This window comes from Myzus persicae, unplaced genomic scaffold (assembly GCF_001856785.1).
Source record: "Myzus persicae strain clone G006 unplaced genomic scaffold, MPER_G0061.0, whole genome shotgun sequence".
NCBI lineage: Eukaryota > Metazoa > Arthropoda > Insecta > Hemiptera > Aphididae > Myzus > Myzus persicae.
The window spans coordinates 119092-142728 of record NW_019103316.1 but is presented as its reverse complement, the minus strand read 5'-3'; the positions used below and the strand labels follow the sequence as shown (position 1 = coordinate 142728).

General features: G+C 31.0%; 3 protein-coding genes across 7 annotated transcripts; 1 reads left to right on the top strand and 2 right to left on the bottom strand.

Moving 5' to 3' along the window:
- Window positions 1-138: 138 nt before the first annotated feature.
- Window positions 139-12514, top strand: LOC111034284. Of its 4 annotated transcripts, XR_002604509.1 has the most exons (14): window positions 139-348; window positions 435-844; window positions 925-1092; window positions 1264-1523; window positions 1624-1776; window positions 2088-2198; window positions 3093-3240; window positions 3304-3369; window positions 3435-3752; window positions 3900-4031; window positions 5031-5169; window positions 5249-5336; window positions 5735-5839; window positions 10817-12514. XR_002604509.1 is itself a non-coding variant. In XM_022315421.1 (13 exons), coding segments are annotated over exons 1-12 (1965 nt in total). In that variant the 5' UTR covers window positions 139-347; the 3' UTR covers window positions 5308-5336; window positions 10817-12514. The 4 variants fall into 4 exon arrangements, 3 of the variants coding, with proteins under 3 accessions (XP_022171113.1, XP_022171115.1, XP_022171114.1); XM_022315421.1 differs by lacking the exon at window positions 5735-5839; XM_022315423.1 differs by lacking the exons at window positions 5249-5336; window positions 5735-5839.
- Window positions 12515-14173: 1659 nt separating this feature from the next.
- LOC111034285 (protein FAM210B-like) lies at window positions 14174-15417 on the bottom strand. The gene has a single exon (XM_022315424.1). The coding sequence runs from the start codon at window positions 15243-15245 to the stop codon at window positions 14724-14726; it is 522 nt and encodes a 173-aa protein (XP_022171116.1). The 5' UTR covers window positions 15246-15417; the 3' UTR covers window positions 14174-14723.
- Window positions 15418-18699: 3282 nt separating this feature from the next.
- On the bottom strand, window positions 18700-23626 carry LOC111034270 (cilia- and flagella-associated protein 52-like). Of its 2 annotated transcripts, none has more exons than XM_022315399.1 (3): window positions 23011-23626; window positions 21042-22941; window positions 18700-19382 (listed from the first exon to the last, which is right to left on the bottom strand). In XM_022315399.1, the coding sequence occupies exons 2-3, from the start codon at window positions 22846-22848 to the stop codon at window positions 18844-18846; spliced, it is 2346 nt and encodes a 781-aa protein (XP_022171091.1). In that variant the 5' UTR covers window positions 22849-22941; window positions 23011-23626; the 3' UTR covers window positions 18700-18843. The 2 variants fall into 2 exon arrangements, with proteins under 2 accessions (XP_022171091.1, XP_022171092.1); XM_022315400.1 differs by having other exon boundaries at window positions 23015-23626.
- Window positions 23627-23637: the final 11 nt, after the last annotated feature.

Genomic DNA, 23637 nt, shown 5'->3' with positions numbered 1-23637 from the left:
GAACGCTATCAACACAACAAAATTGTATTTGCACGGTTGCCGGATTGTTTCTCAAGACATGGCCTGTTATCATCGTTTTACACAGTCTGCCACTAGAAGTGACAAGCTGCGCCAAAGTAACTTGTGTTATTGTAATTGGTGTTGTATGTATATTGTATGTACTATGTATGTGTAGTGTGTACTGTGTGGGTACTTGGTTCGTACCAATTTATCGATTTATGTTTTTACTTTTTCAGTTTTTGAAACGCACTAACGCAGTACGTTTAAAACAGACCTATTTCGATGTCTTTATCGGTCTTATACTGATCGTTGTAATGTCTTCGAAAAGCGTTTGAGAAGCAACGACAAGTGAGCATTCATTCATACTGCACCTGAAACACGGCGAAAAACTCATATGTACAGAATTTTAATATGCATCTCTTTTGTTTTTTTAGTGGAAAACCAGTCGATTGACAAACCAGCCATTGTGAGTCCGCCTAGACAAGTTTTGCCTGGTTATGTGGCACAACAACCTCCACCACTCAATAACCAAATACACTTGCAGACGGATTTTACGTCTCCACCACCAACACATCCCCATGGGTTCTGGCCACAACAAGCTTTTCCTAATTCGTGGCAAACACAATTCCGTATGCCCAGTCCTGCTCCACAGGCTAAGACTACCGTCACAAACACTACGACATGTAACAACAATGCTCCCACGTTCAGTGCATCTAGTAACAGTACTATAAGATCACCTTTACCACGCTGGAGGTCGTTCAACAACGGAGCACGACAACGGACACCTTATCAGTATGGGAATACTCCAAGAAATAATTATCCAAGACAGTTCTCTCAAAATGCTGTATGTTGCTGGGAATTTTATTATAGTGTATATATTATTTTTTATTCGGCCAACTGTTACCTACCTATTATCTTTTATAGAATGGGAATTTCTTTGCTAATTCTCCACAAAATCCGCAAACACCATCATCATCGTCAACACAAAACTGGCCTCAATTTAGTCAAAGACCTCGGTTTATACCAAGACAACATATGCGTATGAACAGACCTCGTAGTTCTGTTCAAAATCAATCAAATGGAACTAATCAGGTTTGAGTTCAACATTTATATGTTTGCATTATGTTTTTAATAGCTTTTACCTTAAATTATATTATCTAAATACTTAAAAAAATTGTCTGTAAATCTATTACCTACTTTAATAGAATATTTGTATTTGTTTAAGTTTAACTTAGTAATTACTTAATTTGATTTAAAATTTAGGAAGCAAATGCTGTAACTGAATGCAAAACACGGAAGCGCAAATTAAAATCACAACAATCTGGAGAACCACAGCGTGCCCAAAAACCATGGAATCGTGAAGATGCTGTAAAAGCAATTGCTGCTGAGATGGAACTTCGAACACCTAAAAATAATCAACAGATCATGATCAGGTTTCCAGATCATGAAATTACACGGCAAATTGTTCAGAACTTTCATACTGACATTAAATCTGTACATTTCCATACGCCGTGTAACCCAAGGTAAGTAAATTAAACAGCAACCTTCAATTAAATTACATATTTTTCATTTTAATTTATTTGGTAAAAACTCAAAATAATAATTATTTGAATTTTATTATAGGTACTGTTATGTGCAAGTACAACCAAGTGCAAATATTGAAAATGTTGCAAATGCACTAAATGAAACTTTTTTCCAACATGAAAAATTGAGAGTAGAAATAAAAGAAAGTCAGTTTGAAGAAAAGGCATTCCCGGAGTGTATTGATCCATATACGTAAGTGTCTTTGTAGGTCCATAATATAATTACTAAAACCTAAAAAATGTCTTTAAAATTTGAAATTATTTGGAAACTTATTTTATTTAAATAAGGTACAAATTTCTCATGTAGTTTATTAATCTACATTCTATTCAACAATACCTTTGTATAAAAATCATGCTTTTATTCTTAAAAATAAAATATTCATTGTAAGTACCTACCTATGTTATATAGTACTTTATTATATTGATAATAGTTATTTTTATACAATTTCTACTAGTTGTATAAAAATTAATATTGATATTGAATATAATTAATTATTACTTCAGATTATATCTTGGAAATTTGCCAACAAACATCACATCTAATGCTGTTAAGGATGAATTTCCAAAAGCCACTCGAGTTGACATTGGGTTTGCTAAAAAAATGAAGTACACAAGGTAATAACTTTAAAAATAGTATTCAAATCAAATATATTTTGTGTATAAGCTAGTGGTATGATTACTTTTTTCTTTTGTTGGGCCCATAATTATATTAAATAATTTCATAAGCCCAGTAGTGTATTGGAGGGTATACGCGGGTGTACGTTTTATACCTGGATACCTATTTTTGGTTTTATGCCTATACCTTTAAACAAATTAGGCTTTTATGGGTATACGTGCGCTTCCAATTTATCATCAGTCAATTCCGTTATATCACCAAACAAAAGTTTAAAAGAAAAATAATAATATTTTATTATGACATTAAGTACACTGTCCAAAAATAGCCTTGTACCCGAATGAAGTTCGATTAAATTTTACCCTACTTCAGGTTCTTGCGAAGACAAAGAGATTGTAAACCACTACTTTATCGTGTATATACCAAATCCCCCCCCCCCTATATACGCTACTGAATATACATATACACATGAAGAGTAATTGTTTGTTATAAAGTAATAAAAGTTTATTAAATATTAAGTGTAATGATTTATTGAGATAGGTATATATAATTATATTCAACTACTTTAAGGTGCGTATACCCATACATTTATTTACTGATACACCACTGCATAAGCCCCTATCAAATGTTAAAAATTGAATGATGGATGAATTATGTATGTACCAAAAACATTGAAATACATTAAAAAATAACAGATTCTGAAACTTTTCTGCATATCACAAATTCAATTTTCATGAAGTACCTACATAATCTACATTTTGATACCAATAGTTCTTCAAAAATAAAATTTACCATCAATTTTTTTAATTTAAATTAGAATATATTAAATTTCCCTGCCTGCGCCATATGCCACTAGTATAAGTTATAAATTATTCAAAAATTAAATTTTCTATTAGATATGCATTTATTAAATTCTCTAATGCGGAAGATGCGATACAAGCGTATAAAGAAAAATATAATTTGGTTATTGATAGCCGATCAGTTGTGTTAAGATTTAGACGTGGCAAAGGAAATGTAAATCCACCTGGACAAGTTGATAAATTAGTAAGTTATTATTTTTTGACTAAAAAATGTCTGATATTTATATTACATAATTGTATTTTTTAGCCAAATGAGATGAATGAATTTGACATACAAAGTCTACGGAAAAAAATCAAGAGAGAACCTATTGAAGTAAATATTTTATTTCATAAAATTTGTTTAGTTAATTATTATTATTTAATTTTTCTATTTTTTAGGAAAATATTGATGAATATGATCCTCCTCCAATTAATGTATCGAGAGTTGTTAAGCCTGAAATGATGGAAGAAGATGAATATGAACATGATTCTGTATATGAATCTCATGTACCATATGGAAATGATATTAGTATAAAATCTGAATGTCCAGATTATGATGATGAATATGATGAACAATATTATGAAGAAGAAGATACATCAAATGTATCATATACTTTCCGAAGAAATGAATCTGTCAGTATGGATGTAGTGCTTGCTGATAACAATAGTGTACAGTGCATTCAAAACGATCATAGTGACGATATCACAATACCTACAGTAATTATAATTTATTACCATTAATAAAGTTTTCAATAACTAATCTTACAAAACAATGTATAAATATTTCAACTTAGGTATAACAATTTTTTTTTATTAAGTAAAATTACCAACATTTTATTTAGTTCTTATTACTGTTTTTTCTAGGGAGTTGAGGATGAAGATAGACGATGGAATGAAAAACCTGAAGACGAAGATGAGTTTGATATGCCATATTCATTTGTACCAAAAAAACAAGGACCATCAGAAAATAACAAAGACATTACTTTGCCTACAACCGTGAGTTTATTCAAAATTAATTTCACTATTCTAAATAATATATTTTAAAGATAATTAAATTGAATTTACTAAAATATCATAAAAAAAATTTTTTTACCATAATAGATTATTTTACAGTTATGTTATTAATTAAATATAAATTAATTATGGGGTGTATAATTAAAAATCAGTTATAGGTTAATTTTGTTTTAATTATTAAGTATATAAATTAAAAATGTATTATAAATTTGGGCTTCAACCAGCTATTTGTCTTTATTTCTACAAAATAAATAAGAAACTTCTTTTTTTAAATTATATGTTTGAAAAATAAATTTGAAAGTTGTGATAATGGCCAAATTTTATAAGTAACCCCTTTTACTTAAATGGTTATAAATAGTATTCTACCTAAAAATCAAAAAATAAAAGTCCAATAAAAAATCCAATATTTATTTTTATAATTTATTATTATGCAATAGATATGGGGTACTATTATTATTTGTAAATTGACAATTGCACAAATTAATACCATACAATTTATATGAGGTTAATTGACTTGAAATGAATAAAATATTAAATATATCCTGACAGCTTATAATATTGGCTGTTTCATAATATTATACCTCTATTAAACATTTAATTTGAAGTTATTAATATTTATAATATGTATATATAGGTACCTACTTAATAAAATCACCTATAAACAGTAATTTCATAGAAGTATTAAATTTAGGTATTCATAGACTTTTGTTTGGGGATTTTTGTATACATTTATATAGAGAAAATAACTAGATAATAATATCAGACTTAAAATTTATGTAATAGACAATTGCTCTATTTACTATTAAATAATAAATCATGTATTCATATGCTGGGCGTTGAATACAAATTAAATGAATAAATCATTGACCAATCATAAGCTATTAAATTATGTTTAAGAGACCATTAGCTCAGTATTGATTTATTAAATGTATATTGCAACTCAACAGTAGTATACTTTTATGTATAATTTATTTATTCAAGGATGAAATCAATGATGGTGGAAGCGACAGGGAAGACCAAAGATGGAACAATTCATCAGATGATGATAATGATGATGGTGGCGCTGAATACAATTGGGAAGGATTAAATGAGCAAAAAAAGTCGGAGAAACAAACTAAAGGTAAATTTAAAGAGAACATTAAGTTAGTATTAGTTTACTAGTGAATAAAAAGTTGATTAATTAGTAAAATCACAATTAGATTATGAAAAACGAGAATATAACTTTAAAAAATCAGATGACATTAGAGCCGTTAAATGATTCAAATTCAAACTCGAAATACACATGAGGTATGTTTTAATAATTTTAGTTCACACTGCCATATTTTTATGTGTATATTTAAGAATCTATTGTATTGGAAAAGTGAAACATTAGTAATATACGAATAGAACTCATGAATAAGATAAGTTTAGCCGATGAGTCATTCGTGATAATATGTAGAGTGTTTAGAAGGTATATAAATTTCGAACTACTCATAAATAAAGTAAATATACCAAATGCCAAATACAACCAAAATATTTATTATCATCAGGTTTGGGTTATTTGGCATTTTATTCAAATCTATTTAAACGGCACCTCGTTATTATTGGCCGAGATTTCTTTTCTATTTTATTTTGTTTTGTTTTATTAAAATTGATTTTGAATTCCATCTATGAAATCCCCGTGGTTGTTTTTTTTTAATTTACAGTCTTGTTCACTCAATGTGGCCAAAAGGGTATTTAGGTTTGTATCGGCCCGGTATTGGGGCATGTCAAGACGCAAAACTGATGCACGTGTACTGAAGCGACAGAAGGTGAGATCAAATAAAAAAAAAATGGAATGCACTAGAAAAGTTAAATGAAACCTAACAATTCTAAGTAAAAGTTTTAGTGTCATTTTAGTTTAACACAATAAAAAATATTTTACTATTTAGGAATATAAAATAAAAGATTTAAAAGCCATTTAAAAACTTTCAAATAGTCAATAAATTAGTAGTTTGTTATTTTTAGTACTGTATGATTGATTTTTTTATAATAATTCCTGAATAAATACATAATTGTCTTATAAGTTATGTGAATAGAGTGGAAAAGAGATTAACTAACTTAAAAAAGCTTTTGTATATATAATACACCTTAGTATAAACAAATACAGTTAAAATCAACGAGTTTTTTTTAAATATTGATAGGGATAAAAATGTTATGAAGCACATTTTACCTTATGTGGGTCACACAATGTTTGCCAAAATGTTTTTGAAAAAATTTATGTTTTTTTTAAGTTTTGCTGATAAAGAATGAATCCAAAAAAAACTATGAACATTACCCAATAGAGTGTCATAATTTATATCCGGATTATACCTCGACACACACATATGTGTCACAAAAAACAATGCTCATCTAGTGTGACATGGACATTTTTGCACGTATGTTAAAATGGTCGTGGCAGTCAACCTGTATTTTATTACATTTCATTGAATATTTTATAATAATATATAACATCTTAATTTTGTTTTCACTAAATATTTTATACATGACAAAAAACTGTAAAATATAATTTATTTCTTACTTTTTAAGTCAAGTATATAATAAAAATAAATAGCACATAATCAAAAATAACTACTTAAAAACTTCCAAAATATTCTGTAAATTAAAATAATTTTTTAAAGAACCACACCTACAAATTCTTTAAAAACATATACTTAAATCAGATTAGAATTTAATATTAAAAAATGATGTCTTTGAGTTTGTCAGTTATTTTGTACTCGCTATTGAGGATTGTATTTTAGTTTAATTACTCTTAAAATAAAATGCATTTTTAAATTTATTTTAAAAGAAGTACCTGATAATACAATTCAATAAAAGATTATAGAAACTAAAATGTATCAATATGTACTTCTTAATATTATATATATATTAGCATTGATTATAAATACTGGTATTTATAATCAATGATATTAGGTATTGCATTTAAAATGCATTAATCAGATGTCAATTTCATAATACAATTTAGACATTTAAACATATTTTAGTAAGTAGTCCATTTTATGATTAATGTATATTACTGTGTACAAAATAACATTATAAATATAGAGATGTAAAATAAAAAATAACAAACCTAACAAAGGACCTCTTATGCCCAAAATGTTTTTTATTATAACTTATTGAGTTGTCAAGAAAAGTTCGGAAGAAATAAAATATATTACATGATTACTATTGTATATAATTAATAGATTTCAATTTAAAATCTTCTGTTCGTTAATTTTTTATTCTACCTAGGGGCCAGGACCATATCAAAAAAAAACCTGCCAAGTCCCCTCCAAAATTCCAACAGTTATTGTGAAGGAGCAAAGCCCTCAAAATTTAGGTTCATTTGAAAAATAGTAGCCCTTTAATATTTTCAATGGATTTCCTCCTCTGTTTAGAACTAAAAATTCTACAAATATAGTATTTACAGTTTAAAATGGTTAAAACAAATTTAATGTTGAAAATTATTTTTAACGCCACATTGCATACTACAAAATAATACGATTAAAATCTTTTTATTTTCTAACGCAACACCTTAATATATAATGATTAATGAACAACTAATATGAAATATAAATTATCTGTATGGCATTATTATTATTTAATGATACTTCAGGCATGGTATTGTTATTTGGTTTTATAATATTGTCATAAAATAATTTTTGTTTCGTGTACACATTCATCAGCATCCCCTATTAATACTTTATTCATAAAGAAAATTTAAAAATGCAATCTGGAGGATGTGATATAAATATGTGTTGTCGCCAATGTGTGCAACAGACATAAGATAGAAAACCAAAGTATAGCAATTCTTGAGTTGTACTTAGCTATTTGATATGATTCTGTGACAACAAAATATTGAGATAGTATCTTCTGAAGGCTTAAATCATTTTATGTAATATAAAGTATATAATTTGAATTGTTCATCATTGGTAGGTAGTTAAAAAACAAAAATCACAAATAGCATAGAAATAATTAAACTTAAGTACTTCGTTTGACATAAAACAGAATCAATTTAATTTTCTTGGACTACTTAAATTATACTGCAAAGTATATTATTCATACATTTATTCTTTCTCGGAACAAATGCAAATTTACCACACCCCTCATAAATTAAAAAAAAAACACTGATTTTGAAACTATTTGAATTTTTTGTGGAACTTATTATTAAAGAAGTTATGATAAAAATCTTCAGATCCATGTTAAGTACATTTTCCAGAAAAAAAGTAGACCATGTGTTTGACATTCACTTTCTTGGCGCCTTCTGTACGCTCTGCTAACCAAAGTATTTATCCCTCAATTTGTTATGAAAAATCGAGAATGAATCTGGTAATCTCAGTATTTTTATTATAACTTTTTTAATAATGATTTTTGTGAAAACATTCAAACAGCTTCAAAATCAAGTCTTATAAAAAAAAAATTGAAATTCGTGATAGTGCATAGTAAAATGCATTTTAGCTTAAAATTGTATTGTAAATCAACTAAAATATATGTATAATCTTTTAAATTATTTAAAACAAAATACACTTACAACTTAAAAATAATATTTCACATTTTTCATTTAAACTTGCATAATATTTCCATTTACATTTGAGGCTAATAAAAATATACCATAATTGATTACATATTTTAAGTATTGATACTTTGACTATTTATAGTTATTTAGGAGGGATGTGAATTTGTAGGAAAGTGCATTTTTTTTTTTGGTGATTGTGAAACTTAACTTTGTAAATTAATAATTTGAATTATGTAACTACAAATCCATTTTTGCAACTTTTAGTTTGCATTTTTGGACTTTTTTTAATTTTTTAGGTCATTTTTGTGCAGTTTTAAGTCATATTTTCTTTTGTACTTCATTTTTTAGTATTTTTAATCAAATTCCGTCAATTGACAGAAAAAGTGTTTGAAAAATAAAATTTGTTTTTGTACACAGGCGTTTATACGTCGACAAAATAAGGCAATTGCTAGATTTGTTAGTTATTTATTTCTAAAGTTTTTAAAAATGTTTGAGGTGAATAGTATTGAGTTTAGTTTCTTTTTTTATCAAATAAACACTTTTATGCATGTAATGTACTAATGTATAATATCCTGTACCTAATATTAATATAAGTATAAAAATTAAATTAAAACCCCTTTCAAATGAATTTTATCCTATAATTTTTGGCATTTTAAGTACATATTTAATTGCTTTTTTTTACATTTTTAATGCATTAAATTCACAGCCCTAGTTATTAGGTATGATTACTTATATTCAAATGTTCTTATTTGTGTTTACGCATTAAGTAAAATCCCAATGTTCTATTTGTAAATAATAAAAGGGTGATTTTACTCAAAATGTATATAATCTGTTACACTTGCTATAACCTACAGTTTGAAGGTATAATTTTCAAACTTAGAGGCAAACTTTTGTGGTTCAAACTTAACTTCCAAAAACCTTTAAAATTGTCAATAATGAAAATGTCTATTTTAATTTATAAATTGCATTCATAGAGTATCAAAATAGTATATCATTTTCAATATTAATAGAAAAGTATTCCAATATATTTACCGCTGTAGGTTTAAAAACAATATATATGATGGTTTTATAATTAAATATAATTGTTAAAATTATACAAAATAATAAGAACTGTGCAATCAATATTGTATTATTTGCAACATATTATGTGATATAAACCCACCAGGCATTTGTATTGAGAAAAAAAATGCAATTAATATTTTTGAAAAGAATTTATTTGTGTAAGATCTTTTAATTTTTATAATGTAAATAGTATACATAAGTCGATCATAGTAACTTAAAATGTACACAGAAAACATATTTCAGTTTAATTACAGGAGTAATCTAGTTATGATTTTTTATTTAAGTTAAAATTTAGTTTTAAATTACATCTAAGTTTAACAATAATTTTATGATGTATTATCAATTTCAAAAAACTACACTGGTCAATATGTCCAAAATTATATTTTGATTTGAACCCCTTGTGTTTTTTTATAATTAGATGTTTTTACTGAATGACTGGTAGTGCCACTATTTAAAAATTTGACATCACTTCTATACTGTATATTTATATTTTACCTTGAACCTTGATCCTTAAATCTAAATTCTTAACATTTTAACCTTTTGTGAGAAAGGGCATTGGAAATAAATTAAAAATCTTAATTTTCAGGAAAATGTATGTATGTTATATAGAAGCATTATAGTATCAATACTTGTTTGTCTTTCTGTGGGAAGAATTAAATCAATGACTCGTTGATAGCTTAATTATACAAGTTACATTTAAACAAATACACCTATGAGGTGCTGGTCTTTTGAGTTGCCTTCTAAACACAGCTATTATTAATTTGTTTTACTTGATTTAATATGTTTTTATATTGTTACACATTATATATGTTGAAATATGTAGTACTAAAAATATTATTTATTTACTTGTTATTCCTAGTGGTTCAGTAACTTGTGTCTTTATGGTAAATGTGTGTTATACTGTTATTATAATATATTACATATTTATTTTATAGTTATCATTGTATGAATGTATGATATAAATTATTAAAATTGAAGTAAAATATTTCTGTGCCTACACCATAATGGTATTGTTCTTGCTGGTTAGTTCTTTGGAATTTTAATCAGATATTTAGTAATATACAATTCCAATGCCCTCGAGTTATACCCAGAAACCTGGTTGGTCATAAAACAAAACTTGCCCGAGTTACTGTTTACTTGCAGTAGTATAACAGACGTAACTAAGTATGTAATTGTTGTTTTTATTTTGTAGGAACGTCAATCACGAGCTGCAAGTCGTCCGACCTCAAATGAATTGAACTCACAATACGCCGTCTATTCTATTTTCTAAGCTGTACCATTGAAAATCAATCTACATTAAGGATCCCTTCAGACATTCCTCTACATTGCGTATGTTTTAATCCTATATATTATCATAGTTAATCAATATTAATACTTGTTAAAGCTATGTGCGTGAATCGGTGAATATAGTCTTAGTAGCAAACTATCTTTCTGTACAAGGTGTTCCTCTAAATATCATCAAATTTTGTTGACTGCCGTTAGTTCGGAATCTGTGTGAGTAGATGATTGAAACATGCTCATTCCAGTTGCCGCCTCTCGGCCAATTGAGAAAAATGCTTAAAATCATCGAGGTACTCTGTATAAACTATTTATGTATAAGTATAGAATAGTTTCATTTCCTCTTATAATGTTAGTATAGTGTATTATGTTTGGTACTTTATGTTGTTTATGTTGTACAATTATAATACTTATATAGTCAATATTATATAATTACACACATCACATATTATAATATAATATAAATTATACTTAGTCTATTATGCGTACATAATATGCAATAATAATATTAAACGTTATAATAATATTATACCATAAACTAGTTCCTCTATATTCAGTGTTACAAACACACTTACATTTTAACATATATTATACACATATATTGTCGTATTTTTTTCTCTTTATAGTGATGTACTTCCAACATAATATTAAATTATGTAATTAGAAGAAAAAAAATTATATGTGTATGTTGGATGTACACAATTAATGTATCTTAATTGTCTATTATGTGTTGTGGAGTTAATGTTTTTGAATATAATATTATAAGTGTACGGTATATATAAACTGAACTATCCGTATTATAAGATTTTATGGGAAAGTCTTCGAAAATGGAGGTTTTGCTTATCCTTAAACTTGTATATTGACCGTGATGGCATAATATTGTATAAAAAATTTTTTGGCTGAAATAGTATATTGTTTTTTTTTTTTGTGTACCAATAAGTCTGTGCTCATATTGTCGTATTATATTTACTCTAATTTTTTTTTATTTAAATTTAGATATAAGCCTACAATTGTTTTTGCTCCGCATAATTGACAAATTGTAAAAATTATGATTATGCATCATGCTATCAAACATATCGGGTAATTTATGTGTATTTATACTGTAAAGCTTGCTTTAAAATTAAGATTTATATATTGAAATAATTTTCATTAACATATATTATGATTAAAATCAAAAGGGATTTTAATTTATATAATACAATACTATAGATATTTATTTTATAAAATATATAAAAATAAACTACAAACTTTTGGGAGTTTGTAGGTTATATGAATAAGACTTTTTTTAGATACAACTCATATTATTATTACTAAAATATATTAAATTTAAGTTCATGTGACATCATTATAAATTTTAATTACACCGTGTCCAATGATTTATCGGATTATCATTCTACTATCTTATCTTATCGGGAATTAGAATAGCCACTATTATTCATTGTATGTTTTGATATTCATCAAAAATAAATTTTGGCTGGATAACTCGTTTCTAGTTCTTGGAAATAAATGTTGTGCTAAACTTTATATCGCATTGTTGCAAATTTCATATGGGTTGCCAATACCTTTTTATTTGATAATTTTCATAATTTTTATTTGTATTATAACTTACTATTATTTTGATCATTTATATTTTATTGTAATCTTAAATATTTCTAAATGTATTCCTCTGATTATATTTTATACATTATATTATTATTATTTTATAATATTTATAAATGTGTACAAGAAGGTAATTTTTAAGTATTTTTGCCCCGTTTAAATGCTTTAAATGGTTCGAATTCTGATATTTTTAATTATTAAATTAAAGACCATAATTTCAAATGCTTAAATTTTTGTTTATCATTTTAGGACTGTTTTGTGTTGTAGTGTTGTTTGCAAAGATTAGTTACTGAATTAATTAACTTTATGTACACTAATTTGGTTTATTTGTTTGAATGTTCTATATTATAAATATGTGTAACTTTACTACTTTAGAACCTAATGGTTATATACTAAACAGCATTTGAAAACAAATTCAGAATTTGAATAAATTTATTGTTGGAGCGTTAAAATTGGACAAGCATGCATAAAAAATCACTTTTTATATATGAAACAATTTTGAAATTTCACAAATTATTGTAATTTTTAGTAAGTCTTGTCTTTTGTGTTTCTTTTTTGATGTTCTGATGACATTTATATTAATTTTTTATTATTTTTTATCTACTCGATGGGACATTATTTATACTTTTTTTTATTATTATTGAATTGTTATACTTATAACCTTACATTCAGGAAACATTTACATCAGTTTCCATTATTTAGTACTAATGAATTTGTACTTTGTTCGATAATAATTTATGTTAATAACTAAGTTTTCATAAGACAAAATTACATTTGTAGATTAGTGTGTAAGATTTTTTTTTTTTGTCAATATATATACCTACATTGAATTGATAATACTTGGTTTATTAATTGTGTTAAATTCTTTACTCTCCTTCCATCCCGTAACTTGCTCATGTGTGTGCATATTGTTCTAAAACAGCTCCATTTGTTTCACTATGGAAGTTCTCACTAATATTATCCATCTTTTGGTATGTATAAAAATTGAAAAATAATTCAAATTTAAGATGAATGTGATGTAAATTAAAGACAATAGTTGTGTAACATTAATGGGTTGCACAATCCTTTAACATTTATAATTTAAACTATCACTCATACCAAAAAAAAAAAATTGTGCATTATTCAGAATTTTTATGGCATAAAAGCATTTTTTGGGTTTGTTTAGGGCATTCAAATCTCAACTATTGATTATTAATTAATTTAAACTCTAAAAATTATTTTTATACAAGCTCAATAAAACAGACTTTAATATTGCTTCTAGAGGAATTATTACATTACCATGACAAAAAACTTTTCTGATGATTTTTTTATTTATCAAACCAACCTCGAATGCTTAAGAAATCTGTACAATATAAAACAATAGTGGTCACTATTCATCTTATGTTCACACATGATTATTATATAACATACCGATACAAACATAATGTTGACCAGAGTATTACTCCGGCCTACCCTGCCACCTGTATGTGGCTTTATCATTTTCATAGATACCATAGTCAGGTTCAACCAATGTATGCCAATGAGCAAGATTGGAACTTTATAATATATTAAATATATATGAGTGTTTCTATGCAATTTATCTAAAAATATTATGTACAATACCTACTGAATCAAACATAAATTTGACATCAAAATGATTTAGGTATTTAAATACAAGAACAAATAACAATTATAATTTATATATAATTCATGTATTAATGACACATTGAAAACAAAATGTTTCTTACAATTTATATGATAACAAATTATTTTAATTTACCTCACTTGGTTTACACATAAGCACCTTGACCTTTTTATGTTTTTAGGATTGAATAATAGTTAAAATGTGAATACAGTTATCCCCCGTTATCTGAAGCAGTTAGGTTCCAGCAAAGTTGCATGAAAACGAGACTCTACAGAACCATAGTTTGTATAATTGCGAGAAAATGGATGGATTACTTAATAATCAACACAAATTAACTGTAGATAATTGAAATTGTGGTCATAAGAACTACAGATAATGATGTATTATTATATTATAAATGATAATTTTTTTAATTTTTATACAATTTTATAACATTTTTAAAAAATATTCAACAGTATTTCTCGTTTTATAACAATGTAAAATATTCAATAATAATTTGTATAAAATATCTTATTAGGTATTTCTAAATATTACAGCTTAAGCCCCATAGTAATACAATTATTATTTATACAATTTCATAGGTTATCATAATTAATATTTACTTTTTCATTTTCATTATTCCTTTAGTCCTAAGGTATCGTACAATTAATGGTACAGATATAAGTGTTATTGAAATGCGTACTGGAGCAAAAGATTTATGAATGGCATATGCAATGATAAACTGACTCGCTCCAGCTACGATTTTGGTGTTTTCGTTTGCGTTCGACAAACCCATCCACCCAATCCACTGCTGGACGTCAACACCATTAGAAATGAAAAAATACACCGAACCCAATGATATCAATGAGATTCCAACATGGAACACAATTAACACAGAACCGTATTCTTTAGCAGCGATTTTCAGTTTTTCACGTGGAGTCAACTCTGATGGTTTCGCATGACAAAAACGAGTAAAGGAAAACCGTGATGGATACTCTACTGATGGCTTAGTCCAACGGGTCAACTGTTGTGTTTGACTGTGTCGTGGAATCGACACAAATCTGCAAGTGTAAAAATTAAATTGAAAACTTCTAATGGCGGGCCCGCTTATTTTCGGAAACGATGTTAAGACTTTCAACATAATTCAACCGTACTAGTATATAACATTAAACTTGAAAGAATAACTGAAAATTAAATGGTTTTAAATGTAACGATAAGTCGATAACCACCAAGAAACTTTTTCAACGTCGTGTCAATTCTGATTTCTGAATAATTGTCATAACACTTGAAACTTCAAAACTTAAAATAGTGCTGATAACAGTGATAATAACTCAGTACAGTTTTGTTGTTTTGTAGACACAGAATAGTTATCTTGTGAGTGTAATCATTGTATACAAAAAAAATTCCTTGATGTATGTCTGTTATACTATATTACATTTACGTCATGGCTAATAGTTCATGATCCTAATGTGTTAAATAATATGTATTTTCAGTTTATTAAGTTCTGATTTCTGAGTAGAGCGAATTTTATTGATTGATTTTACAATAGTGTATGTTTATTTAATTTGTTTGGTTGTGTGTGTATTACGATAAGTACTAAAGTACCTAGACGAAATATTGCTAATTATCTAATCGGTGCAATCGCGAGGTCAAAATTTAAGATTTCCAGTTGTGTTTAAAAACGTCTTGAAAAACGAACAGCAAAATATAAAGTACAAGGAAAAACGGGATAAAATTGATTTTGATTTTTGGAGTACTTAACTCCAAAAGAAATTACCCCGGATACATAACATTTTCACTGAATTTCAGTATCAGTATTTTGTACACTACACATATACTTGTGGTTTGAATCGTCTTGAGCTATTTATAGACATTTTCAAATTTTTTAAATATCAATAAAATGCTTTTTTGTTGAGCCAAAATGCTTGAAAATTGAATACAAGATTCCTCATCAGTTATAGTCACAGTTAAGAAATATTGAAGATGTATATAGAGAGATTTTTTTTTTATAACTTATAAGAACCTATTTAAAGTTTAAATTTTTAACAAAATTCATGAATCAAAACCTCGAAAATTTACAAATTGGTTTGTAGTAAAAAAATGTATCAAATGTTCAAATTTCATTGCTAAGGATTGAAAATTTAAAACAATGATTCTCCCAAATATTTCATACTGTAACCAAAACATCTAAAAAATGTATAAACAGAGTGTTTTTTATAGGTAGGTATTTGAAGTTAACATTTTGACGAAATTAGATATTTAAACAAAAAATAACGATTTAAGTTATTTTTAGTAATTTAAAAATATTATTCGAGGGTATTTGAAACTTTTAAAGTATATTATTATATTTTATACACATAATGACATTTTCAAATGCTATTTTTTCATCAAAAAAGTATTCAATCTACTGTAGTTACTAGTAGGCCCTAACACCTAATAGTAAAATAAATTACTGTAATCACAATAAAAAAATTAACTTAGAATTAATTAGTTATAATACATGTAGACATATAGTCTAACGCTCAGAATTATTTTTCGTGTACAATGGTTTTGTATCATTGAATTCAAATTTAATATATCCGTTACAGGGACTCCTGATAAACATTAAACACTTCTCTGTACAGCAGAGCTACTTGGCCGATTTTAAATTTTTATTTATTCTTCAAAAAGATAATGGGCACCATTAAGTATGTTCGTCTTATTTCGTCTTAGTTATAACGGGTATTCGTTATGCAATATATTGTAAATAAGTAGTTTTTAATAAATCATCATTCAATTCCTATTTTGAATTCTTTCAACGTGCATCCACATATAGCACACCATCTTTTAATTTGGAACAACTATCAAGTTCTGGCAGCAAGTTTCTCTTTTGAAGATTAATAATATATGTTTCTTCTTTAGATATTATATGCCCGTTAAATTAGCTCATGATTTTTCATTTTAAGAGGACGTGATACCTGCACGTGTTGTCTCTGTCTTACAAGTGCGTAACATAGCAAATTTTACGCTCAGCAGAACACGTGTAGCTCCGTTAGTTTAAATATTAGTGCGAATTGACCTCTTATAAAATCTGAAGGTAAGATTATTATCTAGGCAACCTCATAAGTTTTTTATTATATTTTAATTTTAACGCGAGTGATGAGTATTTTAAAATTGTAAATTTTTTATATATCTTAAAATACTCATAACTCACTTTAAAAAAAAAATATAATAAAAAGCCTATGAGGTTGCCTAGATAATGATCTTACCTTTAGATTTGATAAGAGGTCAATTCGCACTAATTTTTAAACTAACGGAGCTACACCTGTTCTGCTGAGTATACAATTTGCTATGTTATGCCTTACGCACTTGCAAGACGGAGACAACACATGCGGGTATCACGTCCTCTTAAGTAAAAATAAAAATTTGCATTCAAAGTAAAACTCAAACCGCATAATATTATGCGGACAACTACTACACAACTCGGCGAACGGTTACAACATACACTAAAATAATAAACTTATCTAAAATAAATTGGTGGATGATTACCGGTTATCATAAGGGCAGTTATAATATTGTTTCGACCTTTCATGTTGTTTATTTTAATGACTCGAATCACAGGTACTTTCCAGTTTTCACTAATAAAATTAAAAGAAAAGTATAATATAATAATATGACAGATATGTCATATTCTAATAATTTTGCTGTAGGTACCTACCTATAGTCTACGCCGTGTAGCATATTACACCAGCGAAGTAGCTATAGATAGCATAATATATAATATTATATTGGTACTACACGAATAATATTGACGAATATTAAATTGTGGGCAGTAAAAACTGCAAATTGAGTGCATGAAGTGTGTACCTATATTGCATACCCTAGACGCCGTGTTACATAATTATATTGTATTATATTATATTTGTCGTGATAACGTCATATTATATAATACTATAATATAAATTACAAATTAATGTTATTAAACTGTTAATTATTTAGGTCCATTAAGTTAGCCACCCAAACTAAAAAATGCCAACTCGAGGTCCACCAATAAGCAGTAAGTCTATTTTAAATTTTTTTGCAAGCACAAATTGTTAATTTGTAAGTTTAGCCATTTTCAATTATCCACAAGAGCGTTTAAATGCCAGCTAACTTTTTTTAAACCCGGCTTCCGAGTTTTTAACCATACCAAAACGCTGTGTGCTTAAATGTTAATGTAAGTCACTCCCCTCATAATTATCACTAAAAAATAATTTAGGCGTGTTTCAAGAAGCTTTTTACACTTTGAACATATTTATCTGAATTGAAAATATATTGTACCCACCGTTTTCTTTGCTTATAATAATTGAAGACCACAAAAATCTAAAACCTACAAATAGTTATTTCGATGTAAATATTATTTTAGTAATTTTGACCGACGGCCGCCAGTTTCAATCTTGACATGTTTAACCCTAGAACGGACCAAGTAACGGTTGACCGAAGACCAAGTTCGTCACGAAAAAATTCGTTGCATGTTTTGTTGAGCATGAACCGTAGCATGTAATATAGTTGTTTATAATGTCTAAAAGTACCTAAGTTAAAATAAAAACTATAATGGATGTTGCATCCACGTTGAATGAATATATAAACAATAGTATATTCAATACACTCATAAACGTATTTGAATACTTTTACTCAAATACTTTACAACACCGATACAGGCTATACAATACATTTTATATAATTACACTGCAGACAATATTTAGGCGCGTAAACACTCGTCATCGGACAAACGGTTTGATCTTTCGGCCGCCTGTGCCGTGGTCGCAGCAAACGCAAGTGGCCGTCGACCCGGGCCGGCACAGACACTTTACCGATCCGTCGACGGTCGTTTCGGTGGCGTTCCCGTCACCGGCCACCGTCGCTACGGCGGACGGTCGGCTGCAGTCCGTGGCCGTCCGTACTTTTTGCACCTTGGATATGACGTTGATGTTCTCTTTCCGGGCCGGCAGCGTTTTCTTCAGCGACAGCTGCCTCGAACGGTCCGTCTGCTGTTCCCGCCGATTGGCGCCAGCACCACCGCCGGCGACGCTATTCGCGCTGCACCGGCTGCCGGGCGGTGCGATGTCTGCGGCGTGAGGAAAACGCCACAGGAATATGCCGCCGTCCGCGCTCGTGCTCACCACGAACCTACCATCCGGGCTCACCTTCACGTTGGTCACTACCCCCGCGTGACCCACCCCGACATGCGTAGGCACACCCTCGTTGTACAGCCACACCTTCACCATCTGATCTGAACTGCCGGTGACGATGTACTTACCTGTGAAGACGAGATTGTCAATTATCTATTATACAACGGCACATCATACTATTTATACGGGTGACACATCAACATTAAGTAACAAAAAAAAAAAAACTATATATTATACCAGGGGCAAATCCAAGAATTCTCCGAGGGGGGGGTACTTTTTGTAGGAATTTAGTTACACTGCACTTCCGATTTTTTTGTCAAACTTTTCATACAATTTAAAATTTAATTCAATTAAAAGGAAAAGTATTTTTTAAATTATGTTTAAGATTTAATTTGTTTCTAGAAATGTTTTTTATAAGTATCATTAAAAATATAATACTTATATTTATACAGTTAAATATTACTTATATTCTTTCTAAAAATTATAAAAATTACCAGAGATTAGATGTTGGAAAAAGTAAAAACTTTACACTTAGAAGTATTGAGTGACAAGCCCAGTGTACAAAACTAATTAGAAAACCTATCAAAGTCAGCCTGCAGCAAACGACAATCATCAAAAGAACCAATGAAGAATCATCAACACGCCATGAAAAGTTTCAAGTTATCAGCAAGCATACAGAACGAGGTAGTGATGCAGAACTCGTTACACACTAATGCACTATTCATAAACAATAAGAACAATAAAGACAAATGTTCTCCTTGCGGGACTCCCGACGAAACGTCTGGTACCTGTCTATAGGATAAAAATTAAACCACGACAATATATTGTGGTACTACAGTGGCGTAGCTAGGATTTTTTTTTTTGGGGGGGGGGGAGGGAGGCTGATCAATTTTTTACACAGCGGTGGTTTAGTTTTTGATCGAATACCATAGACAATTAAAAATCATTTTTAAAATTTATTAACATTTCGGCGGGGGGCTGCGGCCCCCTCAGCCTCCCCCCTGGCTATGCCACTGTAGTATTATAGTGGTTTTCCAAATCCAGATTCTTTAAGAACATGGACAATAGCTTTATGATTAACCGAATAAAATGATTTATAGAAATTAGTGTAAATTGCGTCGTTATTATGATGCATGTTAATATGTTATAATAAAAATAATATACCTAAATAAATTGTGGCGGATCACCAGATACTTAAAATTTTTAATGTGGCTTTCTTGATGGAAAAATTTGGCGATCCCTGGTTTTAAGAGATAGAGACTTACTGGCTAAGCATATGGCCAAATCTTTTAAAGCTTTTTCCAAGTTAGTACCTAAAAACGAGACAATTTAACGTCCCGAAAGCTTTTGTCTAGACACCAGGACAGACTTTTAAAATATGGAACATTCCAATGCAACGTAAATGGGTCGTCTGGCCATAAGAACACTAGGTACATAATAGGTCGTATGCTTGTTGGTAATAGAAGTCTGCCATTATCGGTAGATACAGAAGGGCTGGCGGTATGTTCGGTATTTAAAATACCGGTATATACTGTGATTCAGTAATTACCGTTGTCACCTAAAATACCGTAATACTTATTTATACTTGTACCAGATAAAAGATTAAATCGAATTTAATCTATTCTGTTCTTACATAGTTACATCTTACAATTTATACATAATCCGATAATCGTATTGCCTACCTAATATTACAAATAACATTTTTTAAATAGAAAACAATTTGAAATACCACCAGCCCTAATAAGGTAATAATATAGTAAACGTAGGTATAGGTAGAATGTACCTACCGTTGGGCGTAACGTCTAACGAGTTGAGCGCAGAAGCCGACGATCCTTCGATCTCGCGTATCAACGACCCGTCGAGTGCCTCCCAGAACCCAATATACCTGTTGGTGCCGCATGTGAGCAGTTGGGCGCCGTTCGGATGGTACTTGGCACTGGTGAATATCGTTGACGAGAACATTATGGACAGCCGCGTGAACCGGACAATGTCCCAGACGACGCACGTGCCATCCGCGCTGGCCGTGATCGCCTCGTGACCCAGTTGGTGCACGTCGATCGAGCTCACCGGGCCCTTGTGCTCCTTGAGCACGGCTTGCAGTGTCCCGTTGAGGTTGTCCACCTTCCACACCCGAACCTGGCCCTCGCCGCCACCACTCAGCAGCTTCCGGCCGTCCTTGGACATGGCGATAGCCGACACGCCCTTGTTATGACAGTTGTTGATGGCGTACAGCAGGCGCCCGGTTTCCGGCGCGAATATCCGGATGTTGCCGTCGTTCCATGACGTGACGATCTGCGCGCCATCGTACGAGAACAGCACGCCAGAGCACGTGAAGTTGCGCACGGTGATCCGGAGCAGCTCTTGCAGCGTGTCCACCGACCAAACGCGCACGTCATGCTTGCTGGCGGTAGCGAACACCTTGCTGTAGCCATGCGGGAACGCAAGGTCATACACTACAGACGTGTGGCACGTGAATAGGCAGGTGACGTCGAAGTCGTGCGCGCGGACAGCGAACAGCTCGCAGTTAACGGTACCCACCAAAACGACGCCGTCGTCCATCAACTGTATGCTGGTCACGGACGAATCGACGTTGGCTGACTTGACGGCCACCAGCAGCGGACGGGTGGGCGTCGCCAGTCGCGTGCTGTTCGGCTTGTTGCACGTGCCACGTCCACCGTCACGGGCCTTTTGCTTTACCAGCTCGACAACTCCGTCTCCGGAGCCCACCAACATGCTGCCGTCGGCCACCAAGTATAACGCCGTGATGCCTTTGCTGTACAGTTCTACGGCTGCGGCGGAGGAGGCACCACGCCTGTTCTTGCCAGCCGGCGGGTATTTGGCAAAACATCCGACCAGCGTCGGCGCGTTGGTGGGGGCCACCACGGCCGTGTCGGCCGAGAAGTTCAGTTTGATTTTCATCACATCACCCGTGCTGGTGCCGCAGTACGCGTACTCGTCCAGCCGATCGACAACCGTGCACAAAATCTTGCGCTTGATCTTGGCGAACGAACCGTCTAGCCCCTGGATGTTCCGCTGTTCTCTGTTGAGCGTCCACAGCCTGAGTATGTTGTCACCGGCCACGATAAAACACTCGCCGCGCATGTGTACCGGCCGGAGCACGGTCGCCGAGCCGGCGGTCGACTTGACGGATGAAGACCCGCACAGCACCTCCCGCTTACCGATGTCATAGACGATCACCGAACCGTCGTCGATGCCGCCAAGGGATATCAAAAAGTTTTCGCAGCACGAAAATGCGACGGACTCGACGCGCACCTTGTGTGACTCGTATTTCGCGATCAAATGACCGGTGTCGAATTGCCACACGATTATCGGTGACCGGAACCCCATGTAGTTCACCTGACCGGAACCCACGTACCGGCCAGAAGTCGACACCGTCACGGCCGATATCACGTTCGTATGTCCCTCGAAGAACCGCTGAGCTTTCGTGCGCCAATGATACGCCGCGATGTTGGTGCCGAGCGGGTACACAAGATGTATGCCGTCTGGGTGCAGTATAAGGCCGTTCAGCGGATTACCGTCAAATCCGATCAACGACCGTAGTTCGAGGTCCTGCACGACGATTTCGCCATCCATGTCTCCTGTTGGTGTCTCCACCTCTAAGCTTCGTGTGTCACCATACGGAACCACCAAAGTGATTTACACAAATTGCGACGATGTGATAGGTACCTGTTTATTACCAATTGATAATTAGTAATAGTATATTGTAGTAAAGGTAGGGTATATATAGGTACCTACCTACTTTGTACAACAAACGATACAACTGCGAGAAGGAAGTAATACCATTGTGGTTCCCATCTCAGTTATGATATCACTTGAAAAAAGTAGGTACCTAACTATACGAGACAAAACGATGAAACCGCGAATGGTACGACACGAAGAAGTGAGCAGATCGTTTAACTGATAACTTTGAAGCGTGTTTGCGTTTCAACTCCATAGCAACTAAAACGAAACAAGTGACGTTAGGGGTGTTGAGCCACTGGAGGCGGTTTCGTCAAACGTGTAACTATGTAAGCCACGGTGTATATGATAAGTATCGTCGTATTCGAAAAAGTTGTATTCGGAAAATGATTCTGAGGATTTGGGTAGACATTTAGTCAAAAGCTGTTGATTTCTGCCTGTATTTTTATTTTTGCTGACATTTTCACGATGTTTTTTTTTACTACCTAAACAATGAGTGAACCAAAAAAAAAGCATCAATGCAATTTGCAAAAGTTCTTACACACCGTACGGAATCTGAAATAAACATTGGATGTTTAGTATAGTAAAATATTAGAGTAAAAAATCATGTAGGAATAAATAAATGTCTTTATTATTTAAAGAACAATAAATTAGATGCACACATTGTAATATACTAAATCGATC